General features: G+C 39.3%; 1 protein-coding gene across 1 annotated transcript in view; it reads left to right on the forward strand.

The window, feature by feature from the left end:
- IQGAP2 (IQ motif containing GTPase activating protein 2) overlaps positions 1-14,140 on the forward strand; it is a 297,690-nt gene that overhangs the window by 240,893 nt on the left and 42,657 nt on the right. The window contains exons 18-21 of the mRNA XM_059061419.2: positions 3,591-3,674; positions 4,817-4,888; positions 5,555-5,624; positions 9,669-9,877. Of these exons, the coding sequence (XP_058917402.1) occupies positions 3,591-3,674; positions 4,817-4,888; positions 5,555-5,624; positions 9,669-9,877 (435 nt within the window). The remainder of the gene's footprint in view (positions 1-3,590; positions 3,675-4,816; positions 4,889-5,554; positions 5,625-9,668; positions 9,878-14,140) is intronic.

Consider the following 14,140-nt stretch of genomic DNA (forward strand, 5'->3'; position numbering starts at 1 on the left):
GCTCAACAAGTGTTCGAAGTGATGAGGTGGTAGAGATTGTGACTCAGAGGGCAGGTAGTGGGGATCCAACATCCAGGTGGTTGGATGGCCCAGGAAGAGATCAGAAAAATCAAGACAGGAAAAAAGAGTTAGCTACAATATTTTTTTCCTTGAACTGAAGAAAGCTGAAATGCCACTTTGTAGGAAAAAGCATAATAGTGAAATACCAAAACTTAGCCCTGAGAATTACTAAATTATTGAAGAGAGTGCCACAAGCATCAGGGCAAAGAAAAAGAAACAAGCTTCTCTGAAGCAAGTACAGGTTGTCAGGAGCTGTGGTAGAATCTGGGGCAGGGAGGAAGGGGGTGACCTGATGGGACAGTCCTTCATTACATTGTTTGAATGTAACTGACTACTCTTGCAGGTTGCAGGATTGTACCCTTAAGCAGAGTGGGAAAAGAGGTAAATATTTAGGGTTTTCTTGGCTAACAGAGAGATCACAGAATTTGTGCTTCAGAAGTTGGTAATTTGAATTACTATCCTGAGTGCCCAATTACCAAGCGAGGCAACCAATTTAGCAAGCCAGATTTTCTAGAGATTGACAATTAGAATCTATAAAACAGGGCAGTAACTTCTGAGGTCTAGGTATCTTGGGAAACTCCTTTGTTACAGCTGAATTGCACAGAAAATATATTTATGGTAACAAAAAACAAAACAAAAACATGGCTCTTATAAATTTTCATGCAAGTTCTCATACCAGTCAAGAGAGAGATTGATGTTTTTGTAAACGCCTTGTCTCTAATTGTTTATAAAAAGCTGCTTCTAGATGGCTTTATGGTTTAGAGTTTTGTCTCGTTTTGCATTTTTATCAATAGCTCCTTCCTCCCAACTTTATACCTATAATTGTTTTTAATAAAGAGCCTCTAATTAGAAGAGCCTGCAGTCTCTGGGCCTTGCACAGGAGTTGTGCTGTTAGCACAGAATGAGAAATGCCAATCCTAATGAAACTAAAACTTACAAACTAAAAAAGAAGAATGTTAAATTTTGACAAATAAAATAGGAAACCTGTAGTACTCTGCTTCTATTGACCAAAACTTCAAAACCCAGCCAAGTCGCCTTGGTTTGGAAAGGTAGCAATAAAAATATAAATGTAGATTCCAGAAAAATCTACATAATCATTAAAGAGATGAAATACAAAATGAAATCTTCAGGAAAATACTGTTGGTGATTATTGAATCCTTAGGACATTAAAAACATAGTACAAAACGGACAAGTGGGTTCATTCCACTAATGCAAACATGCTTCAATATTAGATCTTCTGTTACTACAACAGATTCCTTATCCAGAATCTTTGAGAATCTGAGCTAATAGAGATTAATAGTGTTTCTGGAATTGAGATAATTCCAAAAAAGCAGAATGAGAAATTGAGCTAATTAATTCCAGTATCTTGGTTGCCTTTCAGTTTGGATCAAGGAATGGGATGTATAATATTATTTGCACATTTGCACCTCTGTGCTTTAAAACAGTGTTAGCCACAAAAACACAAGTCACCATTGAGACCCATCACAACAAATAAGTTACTAGTTAGATTGCCATTAGTATGAGTGTAATCACAGTTTATCACCATTTCCCTATTTGTCAATATTCTGTTCTCTACATATTTTCAGTATTACAAACAATGCTGCAACAAAAATCCTTATATATTGTTTTTCTACACAGGTACTTATATTTCCTTAAGCTAGGTATATTGAAAATTAGAAACACTGGGTGAAACGCTAAATAATTTTAAATTTGATACTGCTAAATTCCCTCCAAAAAGGGTATACTCTTTTGTACTTTTCCCAACCCCTACTCCCCATCTATGCTTTTATTCCCCTCACTGCTTGGCAATGAGTGATGTGACAACTTTCCCAAAATTTCTCAGACTAATATTCAAGGCTCCCTCAAGCGTAGAGCCATCTCACATTTTTTGTAGAGGTTCCCAGTATTTGTAGAATTGTGTTCTGTGGTTCCCTCTTTCAGCCAATTCAAACTACCTTCTCTCTTCCAAGATCCCTCATAGTTTTTGACCCATATGCCTTCTTGTTTCCTAGCACTATGATGGATTGCTTTAAAAGCGTATTTGTAAGGTGTTTCCATTGGGGGAAGCTGGATAAAGGGTACATGGAACTCAATGTATTACTGTTGCAGCTTCCTATGAGTCGATAATTATTTCAAAATTAAGTTTTTTTAAAAAGCATATTTATCATTTCTAGGGATTCAAATTGAGAGGGGAAGTCTGGAGCAAGTACTCAGTTGGATACTTATTCCATCATGACTGTTTTGTTTTGAATCATTACCAAAAAGTATATTATTTTTTAAATGGCAATAAAATTCCGCATACCTTTTTAAAAAGAAGGAATGAGGTAGATTGATATATGCAGGTGTGAAAAGAAATTTATAAAAATAACTTGAACAGGGCTTCCCTGGTGGCGCAGTGGTTGAGAATCCGCCTGCCGATGCAGGGGACACGGGTTCGTGCCCTGGTCCGGGAGGATCCCACATGCCGCGGAGCAACTAAGCCCGTGAGCCATGGCCGCTAGGCCTGCGCGTCCGGAGCCTGTGCTCCGCAACGGGAGAGGCCACAGCAGTGAGAGGCCCGCATACCGCAAAAAAAAAATAAATAAATAAATTAAAAAAAAAATAACTTGAACAAACAAACAAAAAAAAACCCACTTGATTTTGGGGAATTCCCTGGTGTCCCAGTGGTTAGAACTTGGCGCTTTCATTGCCGTGGCCCAGGTTCAGTCCCTGGTCAGGGAGCTAAGATCCCGCAAGCTGCGCTGCGAGGCCAAAAAAAAACACTTGATTTTTTTGTATTTGTCCTTTTTAACACAGAACTTGTATTTCATTTCTAACCTGAGAAACAAAGTCAGAGAATTGGAGTGAATTACAAAGATATGTTTCAATAAAAAGATTCTCAAAAATGAATTAGAATAAACTTTATAACAGCTATGGATTTATCATTCTAAAGATACCAGTTTGTGTCCACTTTTTGCAAATGTTTCCTGTAAAAGTTCTCTTTGATGGTGATAACCTTGTATAGCTATGTTGATGAAGCCTCATTAAACTTTATGTAAAAATAGATGCAATAATAAAAGATCAGTCACAGTACTCCTATTTTCATGGATCCAGAGTCATCTTCCTTTTCAGTCTGGATCACAGTGTCCCACTTGTTGGAGGAAAGCTAATTACTAGTCATTATTTTGAAGCATCTTATATTGTTACCAAATAATACCAGCACCCAATTGATCTGTTTGTATGTTTCAGGGCAATTCCGTATTATTATCACTTCTTATCACCCAGGGCCTTGGTAAAATTAAACTTTCAAACCAGAAACTGGGCTTCCACCTGGTAATTCCTTTCCCAAACTTGGGGCAAACCTCAGGTGTGAGCTGGTATGCTCTGCCCAGTTTAATGTCCACCCCTAAAGGTGGTGTCCAGATGAGATTTGGAAGGGAGGATCCCTGACATTGTCCCAACTCAGTGTCTCCTGAGATGTACTCCGTCCTTGCACTTTCTAAAACAAACTGTTACATGTAAGTAATTCTGTAACTCATTATTTTCCACAGGCTTTTTGGAAGGGACATAAACAGCGGGCCTCATATATGCACAGGCGACAAATGTTCATTGATAATATTCCTTCTGTTGTGAAGGTAAACACCCTTTCCTACCTTAGTGCTTGACTTAAACTTTTCCCTTCATTTTCGTTTTGCTTCTAGAAGACAGACTATGTTTGAGCCTTGACATCAGAAGCAAGTCCTGGGTTTGAGTCATACCTCCACTACTCACTTAGCTGATCATCTTCAAGCAAGTCCATCAAAACACTCTATTGTCTCCGGTCCTTTATAATATATGCTCTTTCTCTAACAAGTCCAAATTGATTATTTAAATTCTGGAGGAAACCCAGTTTTATTTTATGTTCTTCTTATGGTCTTCGCTAATAATGTTTAGAATGCTCAAATTTAACAGTGCAAACCTTAGTTGTAAGGCAAATGCAAAGCCAATGACAAGAGAAAGTAGAGCTAAGTTAGGGCCTGTATTTAGGTGGTGGGCTGGTCTAAGCCAGCTTCCCACCAAGGCTGGTTGCTCCAAGCTTAGAGAAAGAACACACATTGGAGTGCCCACTGTCTCAGAGCTGAAAACTAAAGAACTGGTATGGCAGTGAACTTGTAGAAACTTGGAAATCCAGATCAGAGTCACAAGAGTGGGACTGGAGAGAGATGGGAATCAGATGAGATTCGTTAAGACTTTTTAAACTGTGAGGACAAAGAATGACGTGGTCTAAACCCCTTGTGCATTACTAGCTCCTGAATGAAATGTCCTTTGCTCACCCTGCAACACATGCTTATTCGCTCAGAAAACCATGGGTCACAGTTGGTCCCTCGTGAGACCTCTTGAAATGTTTTCCTGTAAAGACCTAAAGAATATTCGCTGCATTTAAGAGATGTGGGAAGCAACCCTGAACTTAGTTTCATTTGATCCCCTGACCCGTGGCAACTCTCAGCAAAATGCCTTGCCCGCTTGGCTTTTATTTACTGAGATTAAAGCAAAATAGTACAAAGAGCTACATTACCTTCCCCACCATAAAGTGTAACATGTTCTGAACCCCTCGGAGAAAAAGCAACAAAGGAAGTAGAAGATGAAGATTAGGCTTTAGATGTTTATTAGTTGGTAGGCTGCTAATTTTTACTTTTTTATCAAATTATCTATCAATATTATTTTTAAAAGACTCCATAAAGATATATGAAAGGTTATCTGGTAATTGCCTGGATTTCTCTTTTTAACTTATTTTTAGATTCAGTCCTGGTTCCGGATGGTAACAGCACGGAAGAATTACCTCTCACGACTGCAGTATTTCAGAGATCATGTAAGAAACACGCATGTGGATTTTTATCCTGGCTGAGAATGAACTAAATGAATACTTTGTTGAATGTTAGAATTGAATGATTTTTATTAAATGGTGGAAATGAACACTAGGAGGAAAAAAATAAGTTTTAGAACTCAATGTGATACTATTTGGAGGCTTCTTGCATTTTTTTATTCAGAACTCAGGTTCAGAGTGAGACTTCACCATTCAGAACTGGAAGGGAAATGGGTGAGAGAAAACTGATGTGGGCTAGTAATGCCAGGGAGAAAAGATTCAACTTTCCAGCATTACTTGTAAAGTGCTTATTACTGCTAACCGAGTACTTTAAATAGATACCCGCAGGAGGAGTTTTTTTAAGATCTTTGAAGAATAGATATGTGAACATAGATTGGACCAACTACATTTGGTGGTAAAATTCTTTTCCCTTTTTAAATCTCTTTATTTAAACGGTCCCTTTGCAATCTTGTTTATATTTTACCTAACTTATCTGCCCCTTTCTTCAAAGAGAATGCAAAAATAAACATTGACTACACCACATCTAAGTACTCTCAGTTCTAAATAGTGTCCCTTTTGAAAACGCTGTCACTTCTTAAATAGTTCTAAATTCTAAAATAGTGGAGTAGATGGGACTCTGGGAGGTTGTGACTGGTCTTATTTTTTTCGCAGAACAATGAAATTGTGAAAATACAGTCTCTATTGAGAGCAAACAAAGCTAGAGATGACTACAAAACACTGGGTAAGTGGAAGCATTCTGAGACAAAGTATCCCTTATTAACCAGGCAAGGACAAGTTATTTCCATCTGAGTCACTTCAGTGGCTGCTCCAAAAACAGAGGATGCCCGTTATTTCCAGTAGATTTTTTTTTTTTTTTGCGGTACGCGGGCCTCTCACCATTGTGGCCTCTCCCATTGCGGAGCACAGGCTCCAGACACGCAGGCTCAGCGGCCATGGCTCACGGGCCCAGCCGCTCCACGGCATGTGGGATCTTCCCTGACCGGGGCACGAACCCGCGTCCCCTGCATCGGCAGGCGAACTCTCAACCACTGTGCCACCAGGGAAGCCGTCCAGTAGATTTTGACCATCTCAGGCCCCAGGTTCTGAACCAGTACACAAAGGAAGATGTGATGACAGGAAGTGGGCCCTTCTATTTAAATGGAGTGGGGTAGATGCAGTAGATGTGATTTCTTCTTCAAAAGGAATGGACTGCACGGGGTGGGGGGATAAAGTTGGAGTTTGAGATTAACATATACACACTACTATATATAAAATAATTAATCAACAAGGACCTACCATATAGCACAGGGAACTATATTCAATATCTTATAATAACCTATAATGAAAAAGAATATTTAAAAAAATATATATATATATCTGAATCACTTCACTGTACACCTGAAACTAACACAACATTGTAAATCAACTACACTTCAATTTTTTTAAAATGGAGTTGGCATAAATGCTGATTTTTTATATTAAAATTGAGCTAGAGGCAGGAATCTAATGCAAAAGAGCCAGAAGATAAACTTAAATTTGAATACTGTTTAATTTATTACCTGGCCTGTGATTTTTTTCCCTCTCATTTTAAGAATGAAACATAGTCGTATCAGAAATTTGGAAATATGAATAAGAAGGGAAAAAGCACACAGTTTCATCTCCCAAAGATAACTACAAACATCTTCCTATAATTTCATTCTGGACTTCTCACAGTACCTATGTTTTTTAAAAATCGTCTTCCTTATACTAATAGTATATGCCATTTGTAGAAAGTTTGAAAACAGCAAAATAAAATAAAAATCACCCAGAAATATTATTCACATTTTGTGCTGTCCTTTTCAGTTTCAGCTCTGCATACGTTTGTCATTCTGTTGTTGTTTTTGTTTTTACATAGTGAGGATCATTCTTTATATGCTACATTTTTAACATTCTAACTATCACAAGAACGTGATAAAGAGCGTGTCCTAGATTAAGTCTAGAAGGGCTTGCTGATAAATTTATTAGTACTGCCTAAATTCTTCAAATATTCAGGTCATTCAAGATTAATTTTGAGAGGGCAAAACAAATCAGTGTGTATTTTAGTAATGAAAATGGCCATTGTGTTCTAACTGCCTTGTTTCTTACTTTTTTTTTTTTTTGGAGGAAATAAAGAGCTGTTCAGTAATGTTCCTAGCTCAGTGTTACTAAGTAGTTTCACCAACACCCTTTATTGTCAAAAGTCTGTCTGAATTATGGAGTGAAGTGTATGGCCTATGAAAGATCTTCCCTGGTACTTGTTAAGGAAAAGTATCTGGCAGCCTCAGAGGCCAGGTTCTGTCTCAAGCCCGTGGAATCTTCTGGATACTACCTCATTCTACTAGATTCCAGAATCCAGCATGCAAACTGAGGGAGGAAAGGTCCCCAGTCTTTCCAATGCCACACTGCTCCACTTTGGAATTGATGAGATTCGTCTCTTAGTTGGTAGATAATCTTTAATTTTTTATAAGGAAGCTGAATAGGGGGTTTGTTTTCTGAGCCCTAACACACTAAAATAGGTAATTTAGGGATAAATTTTCCGAACGAACACAGGCTGCTTTTCGTTTCCTTCTAGGGAATATGATTTTGTGGGTGGTTGTGATGATACTTGCTTACGTTTTTTTTTTTTAAGTTACAAAGATAAAAGAAATTCCAGTTTAAAAATCTAGGTGATTTCCTGTTAAAGCATAGAAGGCAGATAGAAACTATGTTAGTGAATAAATCAGATCAAAACTGCTCTGGGGGGCTTCCCTGGTGGCGCAGTGGTTGAGAGTCCGCCTGCCGATGCAGGGGACACGGGTTCGTGCCCCGGTCCGGGAAGATCCCACATGCCACGGAGTGGCTGGGTCTGTGAGCCATGGCCGCTGAGCCTGCGCGTCAGGAGCCTGTGCTCCACAATGGGAGAGGCCACAACAGTGAGAGGCCTGCGTACCGCAAAAAAAAAAATAAATAAAAATAAATAAAACCAAAACTGCTCTGGGTTTTGGCAAATAGGGTGGCTTTGTGGTAACTGAACTGTAAATTTTCATTTCTTTCTCAATTCAGCATCTTCATAAAACGAAGGCATTTTTTTTAAGCTGAAAGACAGATCACTTCTATTAGTCTGTCATGATTCATTTTCACCCATTCCCTCCAGAAAGGCACTGAATGCATTCAGGTTTAGAAGTTGCTGGAACCGTAATGTGGTCACTTGTAAGTGCTGCCTGTTAACTTGTGTGGTTTCCTGAAATGAAAGTACCGCAAAGTGGTATGAAGATATCATGAAGATGCCAGAAAGCCAACTGTTGATAGAGGAACTGTTACATTTGAGCCATAATAATTAGTAAAGCTAAAATATTCATTTGTTTCTACCAGGCCTGTTAGCACATAAAATGATACACAGTTCTTCAGAGCCAGGAGAGAGAACTTTAGACACAAATGCGGTGGCTTCTGTTCCCTCAGCTACATGAATTAGCTCTGGTGTGTGGCTCAGGCTGTTTCTGAAATGGTCATGTCATCAGCAACATCTTTGCTGAAATAGAAGGAAAATAAATTCATGTATGCTTCAGTGATCAGGAAGAAAAGGGTCCATGATCCGAGGTAACTTGGAATCTAGTGGAATATGAGGTATTATTATCCAGTAAATTCTGAGCCTGGAAGCAGAATTGGACCTCTAAAGCTTCCTAAGGTTTTCTTTGACAAGTACCAATAAAGACCATTAGATGGGGAACAACAGTAATACAGATGACTCTAGATTTGGTTGTTCATGATGAGTTCATGCTGTTAATTGTGTTGTTGGTTGAACTCTGTATTCCTTAAGTGTCAAAATACCACACAACTAAACAGAAGTATAAGGAAGCTTGAGTCGGGCCTTGGAAGTAAAAGAGAGGGTGGTTATTGAGGCCGCCACAACTGGACTGGGCTCTCTCAAGTCATCTTTTTGTTGCTGTGTCTAATCATTCAGCATTGAAGGTCCAGGTAGTTTCTTCTTAGAGTTTACCCAGAGTAGATCTCATTACACACCTTAAAAAAAATTTTTTTTTTCAAAGTCGCAGTGCAAGACAATTAAAGCACAATTAAGGTTCAAGGCACTAAAGGAAAGCCCTTGTGGAATTTATATAGATATTCCTCTCAACAACTGAGCCTGGTCTCCTAGGTGCTGAATGCCCTCCCTGGTCCATGCTGAAAGGACAGGGACCCAATTCAATTTCTAAAATTGCTTCATTTCTGCCAAGTAGAACATGTGTTCCAGTTGTCATTCTGTTGGCTCCTGTTAGACCTTACAGTTCTCCCTTGACTGACCTTTTCTAATTCACCTTTCACCTAATTCCTGCTCCTTCCCCAAGGTCTTTTGGGCTGGAAAAAAAAAAAACAAAACAAAACTCTTTCTGCTTCCTGCAGCAAGAACAGAAATCTCTTATCTGGTTCAGCCACAAGCTTTTAGAGCCGGCGCAACTCACGTTAGCATTCTTTCCCAGGTTCTTCATCAATAAGACACTGATAGATAGAACTATCTCCTCAGTGCGTGGTCCTGGGAACAGCATGTGAGAGGGCTGATAAACGGGTTCGAGACGAGGAATTAGTGAGGCCAACCTTATCAGTGGCGTGCATTTATTTATATGATCAGTTTCCTCGTCCAGATTTGACATGAGGCAGGATGATTCACTCTGGAGACCAAGCACGTCCATCGCTCTATTTTTCTGTCAATGCTTTATTTAAAGACCTGATTTCTTTCCTACTGATGATCCGTTCAAGCATGCCCAGTTAAAGCACGCCTTTCCTTTCCTTGCAGTTGGCTCTGAAAACCCGCCGTTAACAGTAATCCGCAAATTTGTACACCTGTTGGACCAAAGTGACTTGGATTTCCAGGAGGCGCTGGAGGTAGCACGATTAAGGGAAGAAGTGGTGACCAAGATCAGAGGCAATCAACAGCTCGAGAAAGACCTGAACCTGATGGACATTAAGATTGGGCTCCTGGTGAAGAACAGGATCACACTGGAGGTCAGTGGGGTTTGTGGGACTGTTGGTTCCCAGAAGAGAGAAGGCGCTCGTATATTTGCCCACAACACTCTGGTCCAGCTAAGTTCCTTTGGAGTCCAGAAGGAGTGGCCCAAAGTTTATTTACCATTTTCATTACCACTTTATGGTCTTAGACCTGCAAAATTCTGTGCCCCCCTTTTATGACATTTAGTAAGACTTCTTTACCATTCTGAAAGGAAATTTATGTGAAATAAAACCAACTTACATCTCTACCTTCATAGCAAGGCTAAGGCCTTTCTATAAATATAAAAGAGAAATTCAAAGAAATTAATTCATAGTAAAACTACATATTTCAATATGAAAATACATGGGCCTGATGCCATTTGATGTGATAAAGTTAGCAGAGACTTGGGCCTCTTCACAGAATAACCACAGATTGAGAGAGCTACAGATGAGACTGGTCAGGTGAGGGGTGGAACTGGCCATGAGTTCTTTTTTCCAAAGTGGAGAACAACTCTTTGTAATAAGCCCTTGAACAGCAAAGTGTGGTCTTCCTCCACCCCCCACCACTTGACATGGAATTGCCATCCTAGAAAATTAAGTTTATATTAAAATTGTGAGGATCTATGTTGTGCTTATATGTAAAACGATTAGATTCTAGGCTCAAGCAATTACGCACAGAATTTTGACCTACGTGAATGGCCAGTGGGACATTAAAAAATCCAGCCAGTTATTTACACAAGACCATCCTACAAACTGCAGGACAGCAGAGCATCTGTCCTCCCCAGGCCCGGCTCACTGGAAGCCAGTGGTGTCTCCAGTCCATCAGATGTTAGCCCTCCCCACTCCACATTTCCAAAATGACCCCCTACAGAGTGGCATTTCCCTAATAATAGCCTCCAAATAAATAATGCTGTAGTTTTGTATCTGTGAGAAACCTGCCAGTGTCAGAGCTCCCCAAAACTATGTGAGAAGTGTCATTTTTACCCAAGAAAAGGAGATTTCCAAGGTAAGACCTCTCTTCATGTCCCTGTTCCCCTGCCACGTCAGTTTTCAGAAAACCAACAGGGCAAGGCAGGGGAAGTTGACCTTCTGGATGCCCTGAGAAGGCTACAGTGGGTCAGAGGTAGAGAGGCAGCTTCTGCTGTGGTTCTGGAGAACTACCAGATGAGCAGGCATGGGAGGCTACCAGCTAAGTGGACATGGGAATGCCTCACTCTTGTCTCCGGCCCTCACAGAGATACCAGCAAAATAGTGCCAAGAAAATAAGGAAATGAGAGCAACTTGTAAGACAGGAAATGATCATCTTTTCTAAATATTAAGGGAAAAAACTACAGATTTAAAAGTTCTGCATTTAACTCTATTGTCATTGTTTTATCCAGAAAAACAATAGTACTTTAGTCTTTAAAAAAAAAAATAATGTGTTTGTATTGTTTGACACATATGAAAACTTTTAAAGTATAATATATTCCAGAAGGTCCTTCAGAGAATGCCTTTTATAGCTTTACACTGCTGTTTTACCCCACTCCCATAAAGTTTTAAACAGGAAATGCCTTGCCTTTTAAAATAAAGGCTTAGTTGCAAAAGAGTAGAAGAAATATGTAGCTTGTGGAAATACAAACGTGGCAGATTTTCAGATCTTTATGAGTGTTTAAGATTTTTTAAAGCATTACTAATTGTTAGCATTGTGAAACAAAGTTAATTTTTCAACTTATATTTTCAAACACCAAATATTAAACACTGATTAGAAGTTAAACTAATGATTCTCAAGGACGTACACTTTTGTCATCATTAATAGTAGCATTTTTGGTTTGATGATAAGAATAGTGCAGTTGAAGTTTTATTTACAATAGTGAAATAATGGGAAACAACACAAACCCGAAAACAACAAACAGAGGACAGTAGAACCAGTCCGACATGTATGTTACACAGCCACTAAAAATAACGTTTCTGAAGAATATTTAAGGGCAGGGGAAAGGGTTGCAATATAATGGAGAAGAAAATAGTACCTAAAACAGTACGATTTCATTTATTGTAAAAAATAGATATACACTTTTAAGCTAAAAGAAAAAAATTAAGCTATTTTTCTTTGCATGGTAGAATTATCCATATATATATATATATTAGCATCTTTATTAGAGTAAAATTGCTTTACAGTGTTGTGTTAGTTTCTGCTGTATAACAAAGTGACTCAGCTATATGTATACATATATCCCCATATCCCCTCCCTCTTGTGTCTCCCTCCCACCCTCCCTATCCCACCCCTCTAGGTGGTCACAAAGCACAGAGCTAATCTCCCTGTGCTATGCAGCTGCTTCCCACTAGCTACCTATTTTGCATTTGGTAGTGTATATATTCCATGCCACTCTCTCACTTCATCCCAGCTTACCCTTCCCCCTCCTCATGTCCTCAAGTCCTCAAGTCCATTCTCTATGTCTGCGTCTTTATTCCTGTTCTTCCCTTAGGTTCATCAGAACCTTGGTTTTTTTTTAGATTCCATATATATGTGTTAGCATACGGTATTTGTTCTTGTCTTTCTGACTTACTTCACTCTGTATGACAGACTCTAGGTCCATCCACCTCACTACAAATAACTCAGTTTTGTTTCTTTTTATGGCTGAGTAATATTCCATTGTATATATATGCCACATCTTCTTTATCCATTCATCTGTCGATGGACGCTTAGGTTGCTTCCATGTTCTGGTATAGTTTTTAACTTTTTTAACAATGAGCATATGTTGAGAAAAAATTTAAAGGGAAGTGGCTTAGTTCTTACAGAGCATCTCTAGCTCTCTCTAGTAACTATGTGTCTTACAATTCTTTTAAAATTGGCGTTCCTTCTGGAAACCTCAGAAAGTCAGTGGGCAAGTGAGTGAAGTAGCTAATATTGGTTTTAAGCAAAAGAAGAGGTTTGGAAATGGAGACAGACAGCTGAAGTAGAAGTTTCTGGGAGGCACAGGGAGGAAGAAAGGTCTAGATTCAAACTAGCTTGAAGGAAAACCAAAGTGGAAATTGAAAGTAATCTTGAATTGCTAAAATTCCTATTGATGAGTGTGTCGTATCATGTGAGTGCAGACTTGCAGGCCAGGGCTATCTGTAACCCAGGATTGAAATTTATTGTATTGCTTAATTAAACTTCTTTGCTGCTTTATGAACATATTTCCTTGGGTATGTTCCTTAACCTCTCTAAGCCTTGTTTTCTTCACTGGAAAATGTGCTAAGTGCCTTACATGGATTGTTTTTATCTTCACAGAAGCTCAGTACGATTGCTATCATTAAGCCCATTTTATAGATTTAAGGAAACTGAGTCTTAGAGAGGTTAACCTGAGCAAGGTCACAAAACTAACTGTGCTTTGCAGATACTCGTATTTTTATGACTGCAAAGCCCAAGCCCTTTGTCGTAGTCCACACCTTCTACAAAAGCGTGTATACTCTAGCATATTACCTGCATGCGGATATCCTGTTACCAGGGGAAGGGAAAAGGTGGTGGCAACTAAGGCAACATTGAGATGTGGGAATATTATGAACAAGTTAAATACTGTTGCTCCTTCGAACCAGTATTCCTCAAATTGTTCAATATTTATTGATAAGAATAGAGGACATGAGATTTCTATTAGTAAAAAGCATATACCTCTCTTTAGAACCCCCGTCTGGGTTGGCCTTTGTCCCCTTCTTCAAGCTTTCCAAAGCAAACCTCCGTTCACACCAGAGCTTTTGTGAGCCAGGTGTAATTTCACAGGGAAGACAGAAGAAGGGCTTATCCCATTGAAGCGTGCTGCTCTGTACTTGGATCTCCAGCAAACAGACGGTTCCCATGGCGCAGCTGCTGGCTCTCCTCTCCCCTCGTACTTCCCCTCCAGGGCTCAGCATTTGACTCTGCTCTTTCCCTTCCTCCAGTGCTCTTCCTGTGCTGTCTTCACCAAATCTGTTAATAATGAGGAGGAATTTGGTTCTGCCCTAGAGCTTGCTTACCACCCCACCCTCTGTTCTCTTCTATATATGTCAAAAACATTACCCTAAAGATGAAGTCTGAAGCAAAACAAAGGAATAGTCTCCAGTTTCCATTGCAAGTAGTTGGGCGACATCGGGGGTGAGAGGGGCCGGTGATGGGGAGGTTAAGTACCAAGATTGTTTTTCTTCCGTATATTTAAAATCAAGATAATCAATTTATTCCATGTATTTGGGGGAATTGAATCTCTACACATCACCATTTATCTGAAGAGGAGAAACCTGAGTTAAATGGAACCGTAAGCCAGTTAGTCTAGTGATGTCTTAGGACTTCTT

This window comes from Kogia breviceps, chromosome 4 (genome assembly GCF_026419965.1).
Source record: "Kogia breviceps isolate mKogBre1 chromosome 4, mKogBre1 haplotype 1, whole genome shotgun sequence".
NCBI classification, from domain to species: domain Eukaryota; kingdom Metazoa; phylum Chordata; class Mammalia; order Artiodactyla; family Physeteridae; genus Kogia; species Kogia breviceps.